This window comes from Grampus griseus (genome assembly GCF_964374135.1).
Source record: "Grampus griseus genome assembly, chromosome: 17".
NCBI classification, from domain to species: domain Eukaryota; kingdom Metazoa; phylum Chordata; class Mammalia; order Artiodactyla; family Delphinidae; genus Grampus; species Grampus griseus.
This window is the reverse complement of record NC_139011.1, coordinates 77,036,822-77,062,327: the sequence shown is the minus strand read 5'-3', so window position 1 is coordinate 77,062,327 and position 25,506 is coordinate 77,036,822. Positions and strand designations below refer to the sequence as shown.

At 38.5% G+C, this 25,506-nt stretch overlaps 1 protein-coding gene across 1 annotated transcript in view; it reads right to left on the bottom strand.

Moving 5' to 3' along the window:
• TMEM68 (transmembrane protein 68) overlaps positions 1-25,506 on the bottom strand; it is a 34,263-nt gene that overhangs the window by 5,907 nt on the left and 2,850 nt on the right. The window contains exons 2-8 of the mRNA XM_082674797.1: positions 21,505-21,549; positions 20,488-20,690; positions 20,297-20,396; positions 11,991-12,155; positions 9,108-9,301; positions 4,009-4,069; positions 1,359-1,498 (exon numbers count right to left, since the gene is read on the bottom strand). Coding sequence (XP_082530923.1) covers positions 1,359-1,498; positions 4,009-4,069; positions 9,108-9,301; positions 11,991-12,155; positions 20,297-20,396; positions 20,488-20,541 — 714 coding nt within the window. The 5' untranslated portion in view covers positions 20,542-20,690; positions 21,505-21,549. The remainder of the gene's footprint in view (positions 1-1,358; positions 1,499-4,008; positions 4,070-9,107; positions 9,302-11,990; positions 12,156-20,296; positions 20,397-20,487; positions 20,691-21,504; positions 21,550-25,506) is intronic.

Genomic DNA, 25,506 nt, shown 5'->3' with positions numbered 1-25,506 from the left:
ATGCCCTCAATTCTAGGAAGCGTCTCCTATTTTTTCCCTCACAAAGCAGTCTCCTTCCCTTTTGAGCTTCTCCTGGTCTCACTCAGACTCGGCCTCCCTACTGCTTCTAGTGATCTTTCTAAAAGCAAACCTACTACATCAGTCATCTGCTTTCAGTAGCTACCCCTGGCTTTCAAGAAACAAAATCAAGGATGTGCCTTCGTGGTCCAGACACTCCTATGTTTCCAGCCTCATTGTCTATACTCTCTATCCCTTTAGCTACCCCAGACCACCCTCAACTCCCTGAAGACTTTACGCCAGTTCGTGCTGCCATCCTTTCATACGCTGTTTCCTCTACCTCTCTACTCTTCACCCAGCGAATCCCTTTTCGCCTTTCAAAACTGAATTCAAGCATCACTTCCTTCAAGGAGGCATCCCTGGTTTAATTTAGATGTTTTTCCTTTGTGTTTCCATAATACCCTAAAACAGCAGGTCTCAACCAGGGGAGATTTTGTCTCCCTGGGGATAATGGCAACGTCTAGAGATGTTTTTTTATTGTCACAGTGAGTGAGGGATAGCAATGAGATGCTACCAGTATCTAGTGAGTAAACACCCTACGGTGCACAGAACAACCGCACAACAAAATACCAATAGTGCCCAGGTTGAGAAATCGTGCCGCAAGCACACCATTGTGCTAACGCGTCACCTTAAAAGCATCGATTTAGTTATTTACCTGCCACACTGGGCCACAGGTTCCTAGAGTAACAGCAGTAGCCAGCAGTCATGGAACACCTGCTAGAGGGCAGACACTGCTCTCAATGATGGATGTCCTCAATCGCATGTGACCCCCAGGGGTAACTCTGTGAGTGGGCTCTGTTCTCTCCCCTGCTCCCCTGCCCGAGCAAACACACAGTGGCACTAGAACAATCTGACTTCACAACCCACACTCTTAAACACGATTCCATGTTCCTCCCGAGGTATTTCTACCAGACAAAAGCAATTTCTTTTCATGGAGGTCAAAGCTTTCTTCTTCTGAATATCACTTAACGAAACCTTTTAATTAACGGTGCCAAGAACTTTAACCTCAACACAATTGGCATTTTAGAAAGAACGGTTCTTTGCTGGGGGCGGGGCGGGTGTCCTGTGCACTATAGAATGTTTACCAGCCTCCCTGGCCTCTACCCACTGGACGCCAACAGCGTGACCTCCTCCCAAGTCTCATCCGTGGTGACAATAAAAATGTCTCCAGACGTTGCCAGATGTCCCCTGGGGGGAACATCACCACTGATCCAGGACATGCTTGTAGAATTATTTAATTTTTAAAATAAAACCTGAAAGTACAAATGTGTCCTAAAACTAAGAAAGAAAGAATAATTTACCTTTTCAGCTAGTTCTTCTGCCGTGATCTTTGGATCGTACGGAATAGGGTCACCTAAATAGGTGCGTAACTTCACTGGAAAACCTCCATACATTGGGGCAAACGGATAACGGAACTTCTCATACAGCCACCTAAATAACCCTGTTGTAAAGAAAACAAAATCATTTTAATTGGCTAAATATTCTGAGCATGTAACTGTAAACTTTCAAATTAATTATGTAAGACTTAGAGGATGGAGGCAAACAGGATCACCTCCTGGCAATTAATACAATACTTTTTTAAAAGATGAGCTTTTCATTGATCGTAGCAAATGTACCACACTAATGCAAGATGTGAATAACGGAAGAAACTGGGGAGTGGTGAGGTTTATGGCTACTCTCTATGCCTTCTGCTCAATTTTTCTGTAAACCTAAAAATGCTCAAAAAAATAAGGTCTATTAATTAGGGGGGAAAGATGAGCTTTTAAAAGTGTAAGAATTTAAAAAGGCAAACTAATTACTATTATTGAAAAACACAGCATAAAGATTGCAACAAAAAGCTAGAAGCTAAAAAGTCCAAAGACTCACAAATACGTGACTTACACAAACAAAAGAAAAAATGAAAGCATAAAATAAATTCAAGTAAACGTGAGACTAAAATGCACCAATAATCTAAGTAAAGGCTAAAAACATTACTGTAAACTAGGAAAAAGAATTGTTAATGCTAATGACCAACCATGAAATTTAGCAAGATTAAAAGTGGTAATAATGTAACATAAACTGACAGACTAAGACTAAGTTTAAAAAAAAAGAATCCAAAACATGACAAGCAACATGGAATACATAGTTAAGAATTGCACTGAGGGCCTCCCTGGCAGCGCAGTGGTTGAGAGTCCGCCTGCCGATGCAGGGGACGCGGGTTCGTGCCCCGGTCTGGGAAGATCCCACGTGCCGCAGAGCGGCTGGGCCCGTGAGCCATGGCCACTGAGCCTGCACGTCCGGAGCCTGTGCTCCACAGCAGGAGAGGCCACAGCAGTGAGAGGCCCGCGTACCGCAAAAAAAAAAAAAAAAAAAAAGAATTGTACTGAAAGTTTAAAACACTTTATATATGGAAACACAGAATATACCATAAGACCCAAAGTAATACTCAAAAAGATATACCACTACACACCAACTTTTGAGATATTCAACTTTTAAAGTAAAAAAAGCAGTCAAAAAGAACTTTTTTTTTTTTTTTGCGGTACGCGGGTCTCTCACTGCTGTGGCCTCCTCTGTTGCAGAGCACAGGCTCCGGACGCGCAGGCGCAGCGGCCATGGCTCACGGGCCCAGCCGCTCCGCGGCATGTGGGATCCTCCCGGACCGGGGCACGAACCCGCGTCCCCTGCATCAGCAGGCGGACTCTCAACCACTGCGCCACCAGGGAAACCCAGTCAAAAACAATTTTAAAACCACTTTACAATTAAAGAAACAAAATTAGGAATAATTTCTGGTATGCAACTTAAATTCTAAAGAAATGATCTGAGAGAAAATTAGAAGGATTAATTACACAACAAAAGTTAAACATCACATCAATTTGCCTTTCCATTCCAAATTTGAAGAAAAAGAACTAAAAAAACCCATAATGGAATATCAAGAATATACCAACACAGACATAAAAGGAACAACAGAAGTTTAAGGTTTTCAGGATGGGATTTGTATGTGGGTGGGAACACTAACAATATAGCACTAGGGATAAAACATAATCAATCAAATATAATATATAAACCATAGGGTACAAAGCAAACTATAAAACTAAAAAAAAAAAAAGAGAGACTTTGCAAAGAGAAAGCACATTGAATTGTTATCACTCTTATAACTAGGTTCAAAGCTTACTTTGTTATCAATACATTAAAAGTAGGCAAAAAGAACTTTTCAATGTAAATCTATCATGGTTCAAAAAAAAACAAGAGGTAACCGAAATAAATTAAAGCAAATGATATCTCCTTAGGTTGTTAATCTTAATTCAATATTTTCTTGTCTAAGAAACTACTGTATAGCACAGGGAACTCTACTTAACACTCTGTAATGACCTATATGGGAAAAGAATCTAAAACAGAGTGGCTATGTGTATATGTATAACTGATTCACTTTGCTGTACACCTGAAACTAACACAACATTGTAAAATCAACTATACTCCAATAGAAATTAATTTCTTAAAATTTAAGGATTTATGCAAACATATATATATATACTTTTTTCAAGATAAATAGACTTTCAAATTCCGCCCCCCCCCAATTTTTTTTATTGCCATCCATTTTTACAGCTGTCACTTCTTCAGGAATGAGTTAGGAAGATAGTCTTTATTTACAAATAAGTACATTTGTTTTAAACCTCAACAACATGGTTTAACACAGTAAATTAGAAAATTCACTCTGTAATTTTAAAAAGCCCATGATAAATAAGCTTCAGTATATACGTGAGACTCTTAACAAAAATCTAACATCTAGAACCACCATTACTTAGAACCAGTTATCATTTAGAGTTTAAAGAGAAAAACATCTAAATAGTACATGCATTTTCTAAAGCAATAATTCAAAAAGTTTTCCTGTAGTGTTCAAAAGCCCAAATATTTAAAATATTACATTCTAAATATTACATTACAATTAGCAAAAACATATGAATCAGAACTTACTTGTTCCTCCGAGGGATCTAAATCCTTCTCGAATATTTTGTGTAAACATAGGAATAATGGGCTAAAGAGAGAATTTGAATTAAAAAGTAAATACGTTAATCCATTTGATGTCTCTAATGCAAACTTTTGAGGGCCTGTTTAAGTCACAAAACCAAGGCATTTTAAAAATAAAGGTATACTGTTATCACCAGTGTGATTTATCAGACTAAAATTAACATGATCATTTGTAGAAAAATATAAATTGAAAACACTACCTTCTAGTGGTAATACATAATATTTCATTTACCGACTTTCCTATCATTCCACATGAACTCTTGAAACTCAAAATTAAGATTAAAGTGATCATTAATTTCATTAAGTAAAATGAGTGTGATAATTAAACTGGTTTCAGTGGGCTACTGAAGAAAAAGTTTCAAAACAAATTCTCTCTATGGAGAAACTTACATATGTTCAAATGACAAGTTTTAGCAAGATGCTGTCATGGAATTAGTGAAACACCATGTTTTTGTGAGCTTATTAAATCTAATAATGTTCAACATCAATGAAAAGTAAGTATAATACTCAACACCAAAAAAAAGTAAAAAAAAGGAAAAACATATACATAAAAGAATCCTTTCTATCATTATTTTGGAGGATGTCTGCTCAAAAGTTCATGGTTTTTATTTTTCCATGAACATTATTGGTTAAATATGATTTTTTAAAAATGGAGAGCTTATCTAAATGTCATGAAACAACGGATAAAGTAGCAAAGGATCATGCAAGGAAGTTACGCCACGGCGAAACTGAAGTAGATAAAAAATTGAATAAAACACTTTAAAAGGTACACAAAATATACTGAATTAAATGATGTTTTAGAATAGATAAAACTGGAAGGGGGGGCGAGGATCATTTTACTTACAGTCTACTATCAGCATTTGTTAATACAGAATTACTTGCCTGAGTGGGCAGGGTTTGAAACATTTAAATAAGCTGACATTTAAAAAGCCGTTCCTTTTCAGCTTTGGAAACCAGTGAAATCTGGTGGACCAAAGGGAAGAGCCTACAGACACAGCTTTCTTCATAAAACATACTCCCTTTCAATCACCTAACTGACCATTTAGTTTTTATCACTCTCCCCTCCCTAGAAGCAAGACCCCCCATAGCAGAGACTTGGTTTCGTTCACTGCTGGAAACACCTAGAACAGTGCCTGGAATAAAGCAGGTACTAAAAGACAGTGTGACAGGTGAACTAAAGAAGGAATGAATCAACAGGACAGAGAGAAAATGCTTCTAAGGAATTAGCTTGTATTCTCTGAATACAAAGGGTAGGAAACAGGCAGCAGCAATTTTAAAACCAGAAAAGCCGGGTAAAGAAGCAGCAGTCCGATGAATAATTTAAAATCTGATGGAGTTAATTCATAAAGCTAACACCTAAGACAAAGTAGACTGACTCTTTTGTAAAAAAATTCAGATTATGATTTTCCTAAAACCACCACTAGTTTTGTAGAATAAAGTGATGGTTGGAATCCTAATGTTTTAAATACTTCTACTATGTCTTTAGAGTTGAGAACTTAAGATGCCCAGGAAGGAACAGAAAGCTTTCAGCTCATATATACACCACTTTGCCTTCTCTGATCAGTGCTGCTAGGTTTTTGTCTACTGACTGGCATGAACCCCGAAGTTAGTATTGAAGGCTGCACTTTATAAAGACTCTTCAGGTATATATATATCATCCTTTAAATGGCTAACTCTCCAGAAGCTGGGCATTTCTAGAAGATACTAAACCGGAGAAGGCTTACCCTACAAACTCAGTATTCCAGGCTATACCCTGGTTTCTAAATTTACATTCAAGCTTGCAGCCTTACAGCTGCAAGCATTACCTTATTACAACTTCACACTGTAGTTCGTTCCTTTGTTTGCGCACACTTTGTATAACAAGGTAGTTGCATAAGTAACCTAGAATCACATTGATCACATGTATACATGTATCTCTGTACGTGTATGTACACGTGTGTGAAGAGGTAGAGAATGTGTATTTTGTTAAAACTATTCTTGGGGAATAGAGCGTGGCCTTGGAGTCTTAACTTTGCCACAAAAATTTAAGTGGGAACCACTGGACAGGTCACTAAACCTGTTTCTTCATGTATGAAATGACAATAATAATAATGATCCCATCTCAAGGTTTTTATAGATTGAGATAATACATATAAACAATTTTATTGAAACGAATGCTATTTTCTTTTACATCTGTTATTTGTTTTCCAATTAGAGTAAATGGGCTCATTTTTTTTCCCCAAATTATTTAGCTACGAAATTACCTAAAAATTCTTAGCAGTCAGAATTCTCAGGAATTCACAAAATAAGAGTGATTTAGATTATATCAAAAAGCCTGTAACTTGCAGACGAGCCTTAAATATTTTCTGCCAATATTTTGTGAATTTCTGTTGATGACCTAGATTTTCACTTGAATTTCCATTCCTTTGTTTCAATTTAAATGTGGTTAGTCTTGTAACAACAGTCGTAGCTTTTTATTCAAAGTTTATGATAATTCTGTGAGACCTAAGAAGGGCTTTTTCAAATAAGCTGCTGGTACCATTTACAACTGTATCCTCATGTGACTGAAAGGCTTCCCTCGCGGATCTGCAAGGCCCTCTAATCTTGGGGTTGGCGGACTCACTGTGCAGTGTACCAGCTGCCTGCAGTCCTGAACTGTAAGCTCTGCTTCTGACTTGCTGTGTGACAGCGTCCCTCCATCCCTTCATCTCTGTGTGCCTGAGTTTCCTCATCTGTAACACTGGAATAATTACATATGTCACCTACTTACTGTACAGGGGTACCAACATAAAGCCTTTAAAAGTGCTAAGAAAGGTTAGGGTGGTACAAGATTTATCAGTGATGCAGTGCTATTTTGTAAATCAGCAACGTTAAAGATTTTTGTTTATTAACTTGTAAAAGGCTGTTTATTAAATTTTCTCAAGTTTTGTATGAAAAACCTTAAATTATCTAGGTTATCGGGGGGGTTTTTTTGGCTGTGTTGGGTCTTCGTTGCTGCACATGGGCTTTCTCTAGTTGCAGCGAGCGGGGGCTACTCTTCGTTGTGGTGCGTGGGCTTCTCATTGCAGGTTTTCTCTTGTGGAACACGGGCTCTAGGCACATGGGCTTCAGTAGTTGTGGCACGTGGGCCCAGCAGTTATGGCTCACGGGCTCTACAGCGCAGGCTCAGTAGTTGTGGCACATGGGCTTAGTTGTTCAGCGGCATGTGGGATCTTCCTGGACCAGGGCTAGAACCCGTGTCCCCTTTATTGGCAGGTGGATTCTTAACCACTCTGCTACCAGGGAAGCTCTATCTAGGTTATCTTAATTAATTATCTAGAAACTCAGGGATTGATAAACGGGCTTCTTTCTCTATATAATTTTTTCTTTCAAGACTTCTTCCAGGCAATGGTCCTTAAAACTGTAACTTAAGGATGAGGAATTAGAATTCCATGATCAATCTGTGTGATTCCAAATCTATTTTTGTCACTTTTACCTTAAACCTTGGAAGAAATAATTCTCTCAAAATACAAACCTGAAGATTGAACTATCTTTAAGTTTTTAGCTGTTATCATTGCTTTAATGTACATTTACACTGATTATCCTTAATTTCGGAACAACTGTGCATATATCATCTTATATTCTACGTTATTCATAAAGTCTAAGGTTTTGTTTTCTACCTTAGTACATAAGACTTTCTGGAAAATAAAATGGGCTATAAATTAATTTTCTGTATCATTAATACTATTAACATAGACTTAAATTCAAAAGACTCCTTTCTTGTAGTATTTAAAAAATCAATTCAACAAATGCAGAGAGCCTACTAAGTGCTAGTCATTGTACTAGGAATTCAGAATATAAAAAGTGGCTTTGTCCTAAGGGAGTTTATAATCTACTATAGGACAGTAGTGTTTAAATTTTTATGTTGTCCATCATTAAACACTTGGACAAGTACATTAACTTATACCAAGATCACATTGTTAAAGCACTATAACTTACTTCTAGGAATTACATATACAAATATGTACAGAGAATAGAGCTCAATGTATATTATTTTATTGTAACTCTGCAATTAAAAAATAAAGGGAAAATGTCCATTCTTCTTCAAATGTTGCTTTTGGGTTAGAAGGAGTCATCCATAATCCTTTCCTTTTTAATCAAAAGCCTGTATCTGCAAGATGGACAGGCAAGCTAAGGGTGCAGACTGGTGTCTATATGACAGCAGTGGAAACACACACACAAAACAGAAATGTGAAAGCATTAGCAGCAGTCCCTAACTAATTGGCCTGGAAAAAGAAAACCACCTTGTCAAGTGCTATGATTTCTTTTTCTGATAGACAATCTATAATGAAAACAAACAGAAAACAAAGAAGAAACATTCCATAAGTAATAAATGTTTCATAGGATAAAGTACAATACAGAGACCAAAAAGCTTAGATATACTTTCCAAAGCAAAAAACCAAGATGACATTCAGATTTTCCAGTTTACTAAGTAGAATAATTACAGTGAATCCCAGAGGAACACTTAATTTTATTGACAAATTCGTTCTTTTAAAAAGATCTAAATTACACCAATATCTCTTTCTCATCTTTATTCATACTATTAGAGAGCTGATCACATTTACTGATGAAAAATGGTAGGAACCATATATTATTTGGGCTCTCTTGTTATACAAATTGGTCACAAATGCAAGAATTACAATGAAACCAACCAACAGCCATCACTGAAACGTGCCAACTCAGTTGAACCAAAGGATTAAAATACACAGAGTTGGATTGATAATACTTATGAAAAAAAGTATAAGTGAAGGAATACAAAAAATTTCATAAATCTGATTAAAAGAAGCTGGATTTTGAAGCATAAAATAAAGCTTTGCTAGATATTTGCAAATTTCCAGATTGAATTTTTTTATAAAGATGGCTTCCCATGCACAAGGAATATTTCTCTATTGTTATCTTAGAGTTACAGACACTAATTTTTAAAGCAGTTCAATGACAGTATCTAAATTCTGATATACTCTTAAGCTATTTAAGCATTTATTTTAAAGACACAGCTTTCCTTTAATAATCAGTTTTATACAACTCACCACTTTTGCATCAATTGCAACCTGAGCGAAGCCTTTACGATTACCCCACACGATGTTGTAGGTCTCATCGCTAATCAGGGCTTCTCGAACACCACCTGGTGAGATAGCTAACAAGTGACCACTCCGCAGAATTTCAACACATTTTTCTCTTGGTCCATGTATAGCACAAAATACATCAAGTAATAAACTAAACCCTGTAAGAAACATTAGCATGAAGATATATCTTAAGTACTTCTTGTCCAATTCTTCAAGAGCAAAAATCTTCACAACCTACATAATGTACTATCTATACTTAAATCAGTAAATTCTTTTTTTTTACTTTTTTTTAAACCAACAACAACTCTTAAGGTTAACATAAGATTAATATTGCTGGTAAATTAATAGCTATGTCTCACTGATTACTTTCTCAGTGATCACCTACTACTCTGGCTACATATTCAAATTCTTAATTAAAACTCATGGGACTTCCCTGGTGGTCCAGTGGTTAAGACTCCATGCTTCCACTGCAGGGGGCACAGGTTCGATCCCTTGTTGGGGAACTAAGATCCCACATGCCGTGCTGTGTGGCGGCCAAAAAAAAAAAAAACACCTGGGAAAATAGGGATTCTTATTCCCATTTTACAAATGAGGAAAGTTGACTCAGAGAGTTAAGAAGCTTGCTCCAAGTCACACACCTAGCAAAGGGCAGGGCAGAGATTCCGGTCCAGGTATGTCTAGTCCAAAGCTCCTTCCACTGCATCTCATGGCCAAACACTGTCTACAGTATTTATTAGAGCAATCAGAAAGGACATCCCATCATCAATCACACATCTAATCTTCCATTAACCCTATAAGAAAGAGAATCACTCAAGAGAATGTGAGTCTGACTGCTCTAGCTCTACCAAAATTGGCAAGTCACAGTTAAAGCTATTGAAATTAAAAGTTAGATACTGCTAATTCCACCATAAAATTTTTTTTAAATCAACAATAACAGCAATATCATTAAGAGTTTTTAATAAAGTGAGTGGTTGGCTCAGAAACAATTAATTCCAGTCTTAATATTATACAGTTTTTCAAATTATAGCTATTTATGGATGAAAGAAATAATCCTATCAGTAATTAAATATTTTAACCAAATCCTAAACTGGAAATTTAGAGGACTGGTGTTTGTATACATTATCCCTTGAGACTGGGAAATATGGGGATGGAGAGTGAAAACTGTGCAGAATAACCCAACTTCTCACAGGTTTAAGGATCTGAAGCAAGATTATCAATATTATTGAGAAGAAATAATTCTCATCCTATACTATGTTAAAAGTTCACTGATTTCACTAGATGTATTCTCATGATAAATGAATAAACAGGGGAGGTTTAATAAATTACAAGATCATAAAGGGGGAAATTTTTAAGTCAAATGCTAAATAAAAATATTCACATTTATTACTTATAAAAAGAAAAAAAAGTAAGCAACATAATGTTCCATAAGAGAAAACTAGTTAAGTAAATATTTTAGTCATATATTTAAAATGTTATTTATAAAACATGGGAAAATGTTAATGCTACATTAAGTTTTTTAAAAAAGAACAAAACAGTTTGCATAACGTGAAGATGTGCAAATTAAAAATGAAGCAAAATAGGGCTTCCCTGGTGGCGCAGTGGTTGAGAATCTGCCTGCCAATGCAGGGGACACGGGTTCGAGCCCCAGTCCGGGAAGATTCCACATGCCGCGGAGCAACTAGGCCCGTGAGCCACAACTACTGAGCCTGCGCGTCTGGAGCTTGTGCTCCGCAACAAGAGAGGCTGCGATAGTGAGAGGCCCGCGCACCGCGATGAAGACTGGCCCCCGCTCGCCGCAACTAGAGAAAGTCCTCGCACAGAAACGAAGACCCAACACAGCCAAAAATACATGAATGAATTAATTTTTTAAAAAATGAACAAAATAAATCAAAATGATAACTGGATATATGTTAGGAGGGTAAGACCATATAATGATGTTTTTCTTTCCTGTAGTTTCCAAGCTTATTATAAAGTGATCATATTACTGTCCAAAGAAATACATTTTATAGCCAATTTAGTTTATACACAAAGTACAAATGGCTTTTTAGTGGCCCAAGGATGCTGGAAACATTAACCATGTCTATGAAAGGCACTAAGAGAACTGTTATTTCATTCACTGTCTGGTGTTTATCTGGTTGACGGTTGGCTTTTGCTTTTACAATTCCAGAGAACATACCATAAACTTTCTTGGCTTGTTTCTGCTGACTTCCTGACAGAAGAAAATAAGATTTAATCTTAATGAGTTTACTTTAGAATGATATTTTTTAAAACTCTTATCATGTTTGAAACCATTCAGTTTATTAATCTTTTTAAAGAGGTACGAAGCCTTTATGAATATGAATATTTAAAAAAAAGTGGTCCTCAGTCTTAAGAGTTATAATTCTACCAAGCAAGTCAAGTATGATAAAAGACATAATAGGCTCTTTAGGTTAGGATTTCTGAGGCAATATTATATGATTATATAAAGACAAAATATATCCTGGCTAATTTTTTTTAACTTTGATTTGCTATCAAACTGACAGTAATCAAACACTAATTACTATAAAATTAAACTCCCAGATCAATATCTCATAGAAAAATTCACCATATGAAAAATCAACTACCTTCTATACCAAAATACAAATTAATTGTTTGGAAAAAGTTACAATTTCTTTTATGATTTAACTTCAAAAAATAATGACTACCTGTTAATAGAGAAAGAAATTAGATAACATTTTTGGCCATAATGTTTTTATATTTAGGTATATTACCTAAAACAGATACTAAACTCAAAGACATACAGACTGTCACATAGTTTGATCATGTTAATTAAACATTTTTATATCACCAGCTACAGTGAAAGTTTACCTGGAATTTTAAAAACAAAGTGATCAGCTACTACTCGGCAAGTTCTGCCTTTATGGATAAAAATTTTAGCCATGAAGTAGTAAAAATCGATGGGAATAGCTCCATGATAAAAAATGATCAGTGCTGGCCCTTCTGGTATTTTTTCCATCCCATGAACTTCATAACCTGTTAGAAAGACAAAATACAGATACTTAAAATGTATTTAATATTAGTTTATTTATACTAAAGGATGGTTACTAACTCAGACACTCAGTCTTTCTTTCGGGAGCACAAGCCCCCCTGTTTCCATCCACTTTCCCCTTCCCTCCCTCCCTGAATATATCGGTCCTACAGTGGTTGGGTGGGCCGGCGTGCAGTAGGTGCCTAGGTGGAGGGTGGCCTGCGGTGGGTGCTGGAGCCCAGGCAGGGCGAGGAGGGCATCCGTACAGGGTGGCCCGGGATGGCGAGTCAAAACCCAAACGGTCACGAGAGCCCACACACAGGAGAAGAGTCTAGAAAGGGTGCTGGGGCCTGGGCGGGCAAAGGAGGGGAGCCATGTGGCATGAGGATGGGGGTCAGAGCCCGAGTGGAGCAGGGTGGTGTCCCTGAGTGGCAGGGGACGGTGGCAGTGATGGGAGACTGATTACATCCAGGGGGACTGATCAAATCAGTTTACATATTAAGGATAATGTCAGCCTGGTTTCTCACTGTTGGAGAAGGTTAACAGTCGCAAATACAGAAAAGGAGAAAACTAAAATCAACTCTGCAGCCGTAAGAGAACCTCACTCCCACCCTAAGGAGAAGCAGCAGCACGTTAGAAAGCTGAAGTCGCTCTCTCAGCCGCGTGGGAGGGAGGGCGGGCAGGTGCCACAAAGTGGGAGAGAAGAAAACAACCAAAATGTTAACAAACACTTAAAGACCGAATGTGGGCGAGCGCTAGGTGTTGGATCCCCGGCAACCCAGAGACAAACAAGAGTCTGCACCCACTCCCCAGCCTCACGCAGGCCTCAGCGCATATGCACGAGAAAACCAGGGGCAGGGCAGGCCAGAGACTCACGGGAGACCCTGCTAAAGATTCAGAGAACAAAATCCCCCTCGCTTCCCGGAAGCTTCTCTTGTAAAAGCAAAACCTGGCCCAGGGAGAAGCGCAGGAAAGCCTTCCACCGCTTCTAAGAACAGGTACTTGCCAAAGGTACCTGACGCGGGCAGGGACAGAGTTCCACTCCCCCCCTCCCACTACTGAAGGAATAAACTACTTGGTAATATTTCAAATGGGCTCAAGAGAATGTTTTTAAAAACTAAATTTAATGATATTTCAAGATTCTGTATGTGTCTATACTTTTAACATTTCTTCCCAATTACCGAATTCTAATTCAAATAATTCAATTTACTTAGAACAGTCACTGAAGTTGTCTGACGTTATCCAAAGGATCGATTGTCCCATCAGATAAATTTTCCAAGAAATAAAGAATACTTCTTTCAGGGATTCTATACAGCATATTCCTGAGGTTCTCTCGTGTTTTCCAGAATACTTTTTTTTTTAAAAAAAAGAATTGAGAAATAATTGTTACTTAATACCAGGTCACCTGATTGAAAGTAGAAAAATTCAATGAATCAATTCATTATTGACAAAAACTAGAGTTTACCATCGTGCCACTAAACATTAAGCCCCAATATTCAACTGTGTCACTCGTAAAGCGTGGATGTGGTCATACAGCCCCTCGCTATAAAAGCACCGGCAGATAATCACTCTGGTCAATGTCAAGGCCTTTTAGGTCCCAATTACCGATCAAGTGATGTCAGATTCTTTCGGTGTCACGTGGACTCAGGGCGCCTCCCTCCTCTGTGCTGCTCACGTGACCGTCTCTAAAGGAGCACTTCCTGTCCCATGTTTCCCTGTCGAGCAAAAGCAGAAATCCTGGGGCACGTTACCTGCTCCTCGCTCAGACTCTGTATTCCCCTGGTCACCAGCTTCTGTGCGTTTTACCTCCAAAAACTCTTAAATCTATCACTCCCTCTTCCCAGTGTTGGTTTTGAAGTGTGGCCCCGTCCTCTCCTGCCTACAGAACCCCAGTCCTGGGGATCTGAGAACGCAATCGGGACCGCAGCTATCGCCACCGTCCGTCCATCCGCTGTCCAGGGACGGGGAGCCTCCGTGTGCACACTTTATGCACATTTCGAGCGGTCTCGGCCCCTTCAATGTAAACAGCCCTACCCTTGTGGCGATTGCGGTTCTCTTATTGGATGCCAAGAGATGCGCATTTATTTACCTCCCCTGCTCTGTCCCCTGAGCCTCTCCAGATTCTTTGGCGAGGATCTGAAGGTCAGGGGAGCTCAGGTAGCCTCATCTATCTCCATAGCAATTCTTTATTATGTAAATGAGTTACTGCCCACTGGCTTTAGACATCAGCATCTTGAATCCAGATAAGGATGATCTTCTCCTAAGAGAGAGATCCTTTCTAAATTTGTCACCAATAATCCATTTTCAAGGCTATACGCCTACACACTACGGTAAAATAACAATACCATCCTTTTGAGTCTTCCTCCGGAAAGCACACAGAGGCAAACTACCTACAAAATAAAGTCAAACTCCTGAGCATAGCATTCAAGAGCCTTGAAAGCCTAATTTGTCTACTTCTCCAGGTTCATCCTTCCGCATACATCTCACCCATGAATGATTCATCTTCTGGTCCTGAATACACCCTGCCTTTTATTCAGTACTGAGGTGTGTGCATGTTTTAACCTAGGTAGTTTCCTATTAGGACTATAGCAATGAATCTCAGTTTTTCCATTCAACAACATATCTTGGACATCTATTTGATATACACATGTAGCGATTTTTTTTAATGATTTTTTTAATGGCTGTAAAGGATTCCATAATGAATTCCTATCACAGTTCATTTAGCCATTTTCCTATTTAGGGACCACTGGATTGTTTCCAATTTTTCAAATATTGGTTGCAATGAACCTTCATTTATATGCATCCTTGTGCACTGAATGTGTGAATTTATCACTAGACTGGATGCTAAGACAGGTAACTGTTGATCATATGGTACACGCCCATTTTAAATGATAACAGAAACTACCAAATCATCCTCCTGACTCGCTACACTACGGTACTTTCTCACATGCACCGAGTGAGAGTTCCCATCTCCACATTCTCATCCTTTAATGTCAACAAACTTTAATTATTTGCCAATCCTCTGAGTAAAAACGCTATCTCAGTGCAGTTTTAATGTGCACTTTCCGAATTACTAGTGGGCTTATGAATCTGTTATAATTATTGGCATTTATATTTAGACCATTTTTAGACCACATGCTTAGACCACTTTTAAGTTGGATTTCTTTTCTTACTAATTTATTATTTTCTAAGCCATGTTGTAAATGACTTGTGGTGATCTGCCCCATCTTTTGATGTGTCTTTTAGTTCTGTCTTTTTTGAACAGTTTTTGTTTTTTTGCATCTTCTTTAAGACCTTCCGTAGTTGGAGATCATCAAATATTTTCCTATATCTTTTCCTGCTGATCTGGAATACCACTTTTATCATTTACTAAATTCACATTTCTGACTTTTTAATCTGTTTGATCTGTTTGTGATGATCCTTTCCCTGTACCAACGCTGTAATTTTAATCATTATAAATGTTAATGGTTTTGATATGCTAGGGGAAAACTTCCTCTTTTGTTTTTTCAAATTTGTCTTGGTTATTCTTGTTTGCCCTTTTATATGAATTTTAGACGTTTGATGAAAACGTGTTAGAAGTCTACTGAATTGGTGAAGGAACTGGGAGTGTGGGCTGTAGAGCAACATCTCTACTACGCTGAGACTCTCTATCCACTTCACCTTTTCTGAATTCCATTTGTTTCTCCAGTTTCTCCATAAAGTTTTTACGTGTTTTTTGGTTAGATCTAGTCTCAAGTAGCATTTTTCCTTTCCATTTTAAAAATGATTATTGGTGGTATATGAGTAGTTACTAATTTTGTGTTTATCACACGCCCATTTCCCTTGCTAACTGATCTTATTAGTACTGATAGGTGGATTCACTTGGCTTTCAGGCATCTCTTCTCTTCTCGTCTCTGTACTTATTTCTAGGAGCTCCAGGACAATGTTAAATAGCAGTGGTGAGAGCCTCCTTGTTCTGGTCCCTACTTATGGGACTCGCTTTAATACTTCTCCACTTCTCCAATGTGGATCATCTTTGTTGAAGATTCCTGGTACATTCCCTTTATTGAAGTAGTACCTTTTAGTCTTCGCTTCCTAGGATTTTTTTTATTATAACTATTGAATTTTATAAAATTACATTCTATGAGACTGACGTGCAAATCTCCTTTTTGTGTTCTCCTTCGTTTCAATAGCAAAGTTCTGCTAGCTTTGCAAAATAAACTGTGTAGCTCCACATTTTTCCCTACACTCTCAAACACAGATGGGCATTATCTGTTCCTTAAAAGTTCAGTATAACTTGCTCTCGGCCCTTTGTGAAGGGAGGAGGATACAGACTTTGACCACTGTTCCAATTTATTTCATGATTACTGGTCTGTTCTGTTTCTCTCTCCTTCTTGAACCAATTTTGATCATTTCTCTTTTCCTGCAAAACTGTCTATTTAATTTTTAAACAAAATGGTGTGAAATAGTTACTCAATTTCTTTCCCACTCATTCTTCAAAGCCTTGTTCAAAAGTTACTTTCTCCATGAATAGTGCTTTCACTTTTGTCCCATAGAAACAAGAATGAACATTTATTGAGCATTCACCTGACAGGCACTGTATTGGATCCATGATAACTATCTCATTTGGTCCTCACAGAATCCCTGCACTGATGAGAAAACCTAAGTAAGAAAAGCCCATGTAACTTACTCGAGGTCACACAGTGGTACGGCCAGGACGCAAGCCCACATGCGTCTGACTCCACGACCTGTGCCCTTCCCCACACCACACCTCCTACTAGAGGTGTGCCCGTGCTAACCTGCACCTGTGATTTTCAAATGCTGGTTGCCATCACTCATTGAGTTATGCAATCACTTTAGTCAGTTATAGTCAGCATTTTTCTTTTTAAATAAGAGAGAGTAGAATAGAAAATAGAGCAGATCGCATGAAGACAGTATATACACTTTTGATGAAATAGTATATACCTGTATGTATATACTGGGTGGCAAAATGCATTTCTTCCTAGCAATAAGAATCAAAACTCTGATAGCCTAAAAATATACCTTGAAAATACTAGGAATCTTGAACATAGTAGGTGTGTGAAGTTGAACTTAATAGTGACCAAGAAACAAGTGATGTATTTTAGTGCTTTCCAAATTATTGGAGAAAGATGCTCTGTAATGGTGATAGCTAACATTTGTTGAACTTTTATTATGTAATAAAAATTATTCTAAGTACTTTACATCAAGGCCCAGTGAATCCTTCCAACAACCCATTTTACAGAAGAGGGAAATGAAGTCCAGAAAAGTTAAGTATCTTGTTTGAAGAGAAGGGTTATTTACATAGTCTTAAAGGAGTTCTCCCAAGACATCTATCAATTACAAAGTAAAAAATAGCAACTTTGTGGTGGAGAAACCTAACAGACACCTCCTTAACCACGTGATCAAAGTCACCATCACCAATAATAAAACATGTCAACATCATGAACCTCGGATACAATGTGCTGAGAAGGACCCACCATCAGAGGGATTCTTATCAAAAATGCACAACTTCAATCAATTTACGGAAAACATCAGCTCTAAATTAAGAGACAGTCTACAAAATCACTGAGCAGTACTCTTCAGAAGTCTGAAGGTCATAAAAGACTAAAAAACCCTCAGAGATTGGAGGAGACGTGACAACCAAATGCAGGATGGGATCCTGGTAAAAGGACACTGGCAGGGAAACTGGTAAGATGTGAATAAAATCTGCAGTTTGGTTGATAGTATTATACCACTGTTAATCTGATAACTATACAAACGGTTACGTAAGACGTTAACATCAGGGGAAGCTGAGTGAAAAACAGGAACTCTGCACTATGTTTGCAACTTTTCTGTAATTCTAAATTTTTTTAAAATGAAGTTTAAAAAAATCCTAATTGTTGCAAAAGGAAGGGAGGAGGAGGAAGAGGGAGAAGGGAGGGGAGAAGAAATCAGGTAACCTGTCCAAGGTCCCCCCGCGGTGACTGGCAGGGCCTCGTTCGAACTCAGGAGTCGGACCCCGGAGTCCTTCCCTGGGGGAAAGACAGAGGAGGGGAAAGGAAACTCTTACCCAACTGAAGGACAGCGGGGATGTTCTCCTGAAATCCCAATTTAATTTTCCCATAAAAAACTCTACTACATATGGTTTAATTTATAGGACGCTTTTACTGAATAAAATATGTCCATTTCTTTAAAAATTAATAGTAAAATGTGAAGTAAAAAAGTCGAAGTTTTTATAGTTTAAAGGCTGTGAGCAACTTGAGGGCAGGGGCTTCACCGACAGACTACCTAAAATGCAGGTATCTAAGAAATACCAAACTCATGTTTCTTGATGTAGGAGAATCAGATTTTTTTGAAAAATGATAAAGCACTTACATAATATACACTAGAGGGTAAAATTTAACTTCAAAACAGGAAACACTGGATAGATTCTTATACAAAGATACTTACAGTAAACCAGTTATAAACAAACAACAGCTCAATAGGTAAGTCAATTAGTTATAGGATTTACAGAGTCCATATAGTCATTATAAGTCATGTAAGGAGGCTCAGTGACATGAAAATACTAGTCTGCCACACACATAAAAAACAATAAACACACAGAATTCAACTGCATGGTAAATTTTAGGTGACTATTATTTTCTTCTTTATTTTTACTCGCCACATTTTCTAAAATGAACATTTTTATTAGTTAAAAAATTCCTCTGAAGACTCTTTACAAAGCATAAATTAAAACTGATTTGACATCAATACGAAATCCAAATACGCACACAGACGCCTCTGTGCGTCACCAAGGAGCAGAGTGAGGAAAATCATTTTAGAGAGCATCACTTATCTTACTAAAATACGTTAAATTATTATAAATAAAACACTAAAACATGGTAAGAACTATATATTTTACTTCCTCTGAGCCATAGGTGCATATTTTTAAATACCTCAGGAAAATAAATAATAAATACCTCAAAATTATATATGCTCCTACAAAATAAGTTTAACACTTGAATTTATCCACATTAAATCCTGTCTCCCGAAACAGAAAAAAATTCAAATTCCTTACAACATATATTACCCTGAAGTATAGAGGGTTATAAGTGGGAGGGGGACATCGTTTCCCGAGTACTGTAAACGAGGCCACTGAATTTCTGTCTCACTGCTTTAAAGACAGTGAACGAGAGCAGTCCACATAGGCACGGTCTCTGGTCACGGAATGCTGAAACAGCATCCCACCTCCGGTGAACAACCACGAGCAGGTGTGAGAGTTGTACGGACTGGCAAGGGCATTCGTATTCATGGGTAAATACTAAGAATTCAACACATCGACGGCATGTGGTTCCTGTTTGCAAAGCTGCTGTCTGTCGACCGCTACACTCTGACCCTGAGCCCAACCAGGGACGAGCCTGCGGCACAGCACAGATCAGAGGAGCACAGGCCTGGAACCAGGAGTCAGAGGCTGCATCCTGGCCCTTCTCCCTGGTGTCCTGGCGTGCCTCGGGCACCTAACAACCTCGCTGTTCTTCAGTTTCCTTATGGGAAAACTGTAAAATGGAGATAACACGTGGACTCTCTCTACAGCATTATAAGAATTATAAGAACTGATGCACGTTAAGCATTTGACTGTAATGGACAGTCAAGTGCTCAAAAAGATTTGCAGGCATATGTAGGATTAAAATGACAACATGTCAGCTGAATAAGTCACACAGCAAACGGAAAACGGGTACATTTTGGTATATATATTATATCTAATTTAATGTTATTACTATTTAATATTATTTTTCATTTTTTAAAAATCTCTACACTGGGGAAGTCAAACTAATTTTGAACAAAATGGAAGTAAACGCAAAATAAAGCAATTTCAAAACAGTTTTCTATAGTTTTAATTCATCTCTTACTCTCTTAGATTCTTAACTATTAATTTTTTATTTGAGCTTAGAGTAATAGTCTACATTATTACGTGGTTCTTTGTTTAATGGAAACTAGTGTGCTCAGAAAAGATCATTTTAAGAAAGACATATATATGCACAATGCATGCAAACAGGTAACAGGAAATAGTAACTATCCCTTCCATTATATTTTTCAATATTTCCTCAATCAACAAAATGAAAGGGTAACACGGTTTCAGCGCCACCCACACGAAAAGGAGCCCAAAACTCAAAGTAATCTCGCTTACCGTGCCAGACGGCCGCATGTCCATCCCACAGCGTTGCCACCGTCTTCCTGGCACCGTCCCATAAATTATGAGAGTAAGCTTCTTTTAATACATTCTTCCTCTTATAAATGTGTAAGAAAATAATAGTAAGGTAGAGAAGAAAGATAGTAAAGTAAGGAAGTATTAAAAGTATGAGTGGTGTAAAAACCCACAAGAGATAGTTTGCAAAATTCCAGTAGTCCTCCAGTTGCTCCACACCAAACCATTCTTCAAGTACGTGGATCAGACAAGTCATGGAGGGCATGGAATCCTGTCCTGTCCCACAGGTTTGATTTTTGTCTATCATTTTTCTTTAGGTGAAAATGACAAATTCAGTCTCTTTCTTCGACATCATGGCAGGTCTTTAATTTAGCCACTAAAAGGGAAAAAATAATCCAAAGTTATTCTCTTCACAGCTGAAATGTTAAATGTTTTAGCCTACATGAATACTGTGTAGTCCTTTCTTAATACCAAAAATGAGTAGATTGTTAACAAGTTAACTTTGTTGCAGATTTAAATGTGAAAATGGGTTTCATTTGTGAAGTGTTGGGTTTAGCTATTGAAATAACTCACAAGCTACAATTACAAGAGGAAAATAAAGCTGATGAATGAAATTTCAGATTGATCTTAATAATTTGACTTATATCTTAATGGATCATACTGAACGTTTGTATCTTAAACTAGGTTATGTTGAGATAACTATTCTTCATAGAAGAAAACATCAATATCTGATTCAATAAAAGTAACCTAATTCTTAGGAAATGATGACATACATTTTTAGATATTACCTTTTCCAAGCAAGTTTATAGAAAAGCTCTCTGTTCCTCTGACATTATACAATAATACAAATTTGTCAGTGTCATTTTTATCTTATAGTCACTAAAATTTCTCTTGTATCTTAAATGATTGAAAGAATACAGCATGGGGCTTCCCTGGTGGCGCAGTGGTTGAGAGTCCGCCTGCCGATGCAGGGGACACGGGTTCGTGCCCCGGTCCGGGAAGATCCCACATGCCGCGGAGCGGCTGGGCCCGTGAGCCATGGCCGCTGAGCCTGCGCATCCGGAGCCTGTGCTCCGCAACGGGAGAGGCCACAACTGTAAGAGGCCCACGTAGCGCAAAAAAAAAAAAAAAAAAAAAAATACAGCATGCAATTATTCTATGTCATTCTCTAAACCATTCACTTAACTTACCAGAAATTAGATAAATATCTTGTCCCAAGCTTCAATGTCTGTATTCTGGAAAACACAGTATATAAAAGGAAGAAAAATGATTTAAAAAAAGATAATCATTAATACCCAGAGATAGAATTTCCATAAAATAAATGGCAAGACACTTTCACCAATGTGTGACAATTATGCTTACAGCCCTATACTAGTGTATCACAATTAAAAATTATACTCACACTACCAGTGCTTTTAGTGAGGACACCTCTATACGCTGTTTTAGTTCCACACTATAAAGCCCCACCTGAGACACTTTTTAAATTCACAGCTCTAGAAACTTCGCTTCTTCAGAGAAAAAGTATGAAGTTAAGATGTGTAACAGACTCTGTCTCTTTTTAGTCATTGCCAGATAACGAGCTGATGGGCAGACGTGATATTCGATGGTGCGGTTGCATCAGCCTCATGATCATGTCCTCCTACAGAAGATTTCCTGCTTCCATCACTATTTTCTCTGCTTCTGGTTCTACCCTTAGAGATATTTTATCATTATTCCATACCATATAAACTTAATGAAAATCATCTCAAGTCCTTTGAGGATGAGGCAGGAAATGAAAAAATGAAAGAAAGGGATAGAGGGAGAGGGAGAGACAGATGTACAAGAGCAATTACATGTTGTCTTGAAGCCAAGATTATCTTGCTGATAACTAGCATGTTAGCAGGGCACAGAATTGACTTGTTCTTCCAGCGTTAGAGGATTTAGTCCAGTTTCCTTGTAACCAATAGCATTTATCTGTGAGAAACCTGGGCCTGTTACGGTAACAGAAGGTGGACACAGCACACATTAAGCCCACAAGCTGTGTTTTATTTACATCACATTTTAATCAATCCATCTAAAGAGGCAAACTGCTAAAATTTACCAGTGTTTGATCATTTAGCGTGCAACAGAGCAAAACTTACTACTTTTTAAAATGAGAGCTTTCCTCACAAGGATGGTTATATTCAAAAAAAAAAAAAGGAAAATAACAAGTGTTGTTGATAATATGGAGAAATTAGAACCTTCATACATTGCTGGTGGGAATATAAAATGGTGCAGTCACCATGGAAATCAGTCCTCAAAAAGCTAAACACAGAGTTACCATTTGACCCAGTAATTCTAGTCCTAGGTATACACCCAAGAGAACTGAAAACATATATTCACACAGATATCTGCATACAAGTGTTGACAGCAGCATTATTCATAATAGCCAAGAAATGGACAACCCAAATGCCCATCCACGGATGGATAAAAATATGCTATACCCAGAAAACAGAATATTATTCAGGCACAAAAAGAAATGAGGTACTAGTTCATACTGCAATATGCATGAACCCTGAAAACATTATACTAAGTAAAAAAAAGTCAGATACTGAAGGCCACACCTTGTATGATTCCATTTACATGAAATACCAGCACAGGCTAATCCACACAGACAGAAAGGTTAGTGGCTGCCAGAGGCTGGGGCAGGGGGCAATGAGAAGTGACTCCCAATGGAAACAGAGGTGCCTTCTGGGGATAATGAAAATGTTCCGGAATTGGATGGTAGTGATGGTTGTACGACCTTGTGAATATACTAAAAACCACTGAGTTGCACATTTTTAAATGGTGAATATTACGATGAATTACATATCAACAGAAAGAGCTTTCAAATAGTAATACATTAAAATTTATGATAGCCTCTCAAATATGTTAAAAGAAGCTCTTCCCAGGCCTGAAAACCAATCATTTTGGTGATTTGACCCTTACTGCTTAATACAATTGTCCCAATAATCTAGTCTCAGGACTTCCCTGGCGGTCCAGTGGTTAAGACTTCGCCTTCTAAAGCAGGGGGTGCAGGTTCAATCCCTGGTCAGGGAGCTAAGATCCCACATGCCTGGCAGCCAAAACACCAAAACATAAAACAGAAGCAATATTGTTACAAATTCAATAAAGACTTTAAAAATGGTCCACGTCAAAAAAATCTTAAAAAAAAAATCTAGTTTCATTTCCAATTTTTAATAGGATTGTAAAATCTTGTGATTTTAAAACCTTCTTTAGTACCTCGCCCCACCCAAATTGGTAAAAGAACTATACCTCTTGTCCATAGTTATGTTCTGATTTATTACACACACTTAACACACACAGTAGAGGGGAGAGGGACAGTGCGAAGGCAGACACCCAGGGACAGGGGCTATGCGGACCACTCACAAGATCCTGCCGTCTGCTAACAGCGTCCAAGTGCTGCACGCAAGGACCTCCTCCAAAAATGATCAACCCAGATTTTGATTTAAAACCTTCCAGAACAGAAAACTCAAAAGGTGCCCTTTCCACCATCAGAACCGTTCATCGAAATGCTAAAAAGACCTTCCTTACACTTACTTCCCTGGAATTTTCCCCATAGACCTAGTTCTGTACCATTGAAACTCTTCCATTAGACAACCTCTTAAGTTTTAGGACAGCTATCACAAAGCTACAAAATCCTCTTTTCTAGTCAGAATCCTTATTAGTCCTTTCATCCACTCCTGGGACCTGGTTCCGTAACCTTTCACCACTCGGGTCACGCCCTGTGACTGACTCTGCTTATCCAATATGGAGCGGAGCAGGTAGAGTAACCCACCTGGGCCTGGGTTTGCTAAGATCTATAAAACTGGGATAACAGTAGAACTTAGATATACTACATTAGCTGATGGAGACGCCATGGAGACAACATCCCGCACGCAAGGGGGTAAGGAGAAGGCTGCTACGTTATACAGCGTGGTCTCGGAAGGTTTCTCTAAAAGGATGTTTGAGCAAAGACCTGAGGACGTGAGGAAGCAAACCGTGCGGGCATTTGGAAGAGAATTCCAGCTGAAAGAACGGTGAGTACAAAGGATGTGCACTTGGAGGGGTCAGCAAAGCAGTTGGGTTGAGGAAGAGGGATGGGGCGGGGCGGGGGGTGGGGCAGTCAGAAGTGGGGAGCACTGCAGAACTCTGTGGGCCAGCTTTCACCTAAGTGAGATGGAAAAGGCACCAGAAGGGTGGGTTCTAAATGACTGCTGTGTTGAGAATACATTGCACAGGGAGCAAACAGGAAGTTATTGCAGTCACTGAGATGAGTGATGAACAGGTGTGCCAGCGTGCGGGCTGTAAGACATGATCAGCTTCTGGATGTATTTTGAGGATAAAGCCAACAGGATATGCTGGTGAATGCATGTAGAACGTGAGCGAGAGAAGTCCGGTATGGCCTCACGGTGTCCAGGCAACATGGGTTTGTATCCTGGGAGGCTCTGCCACTTACTGTGTGACCCAGACAAGTTACGTAACATCAGTTTCTCCCTCTATAAAATGAGAATAACAACAGTACCTTCCTAATGAGACTGTCGTGAAAAAAGCTCAGAAGAGTGCCTCCCACCATAAAGGCACTAAACAAGTGTTACTCTCATCATCATCATCATCGTTAGCCTGCTTGTGAGAGGATGGACTTGCCAGAGAACAGGTTTAGACACCCCAGGAATTCCTGGCCATCAGGAATTCAGGTCTGAACACGTTAAGATTCTACTGGACATCCACGTGGAGATGGTCAGAAGGCAGCTGGACACAAGCAGAGTTTAGCAGGAAGGTCAGGGCTAAAGAAATATACCCGAGATTCGGTGACATATAGACCAGTATTGAAAACCGTACAACTAAAGAAGGTCCCTTTAGGGAGTGAATATAAAATAAAAAAGTTTCCAAGACTGAGCCTTGGGGCATTCAACATTTTAGAAGCTGGGAAGCCAATGAGGAACCAGCATTCTCCTTCCAGGCGTGGCATCTTGGATGTCAAGGTAAGAAAGTGTTTCAGGAAAGGAGTCCTCAGCTGTTTCATGTGACACTTGGAGGTCTAGTAAGATAAAGATCATTGATCCTTGGATTTTACAACACAGAGGCACTGACAAGCCCTGATAAGACCGGTTTTGATAGAGTGGGGATAAAAGTCAGGTGGAGAAAGTTCAAGAAAGAATGGGAGGGAATGAATTGGAAATAGCAAATATGGA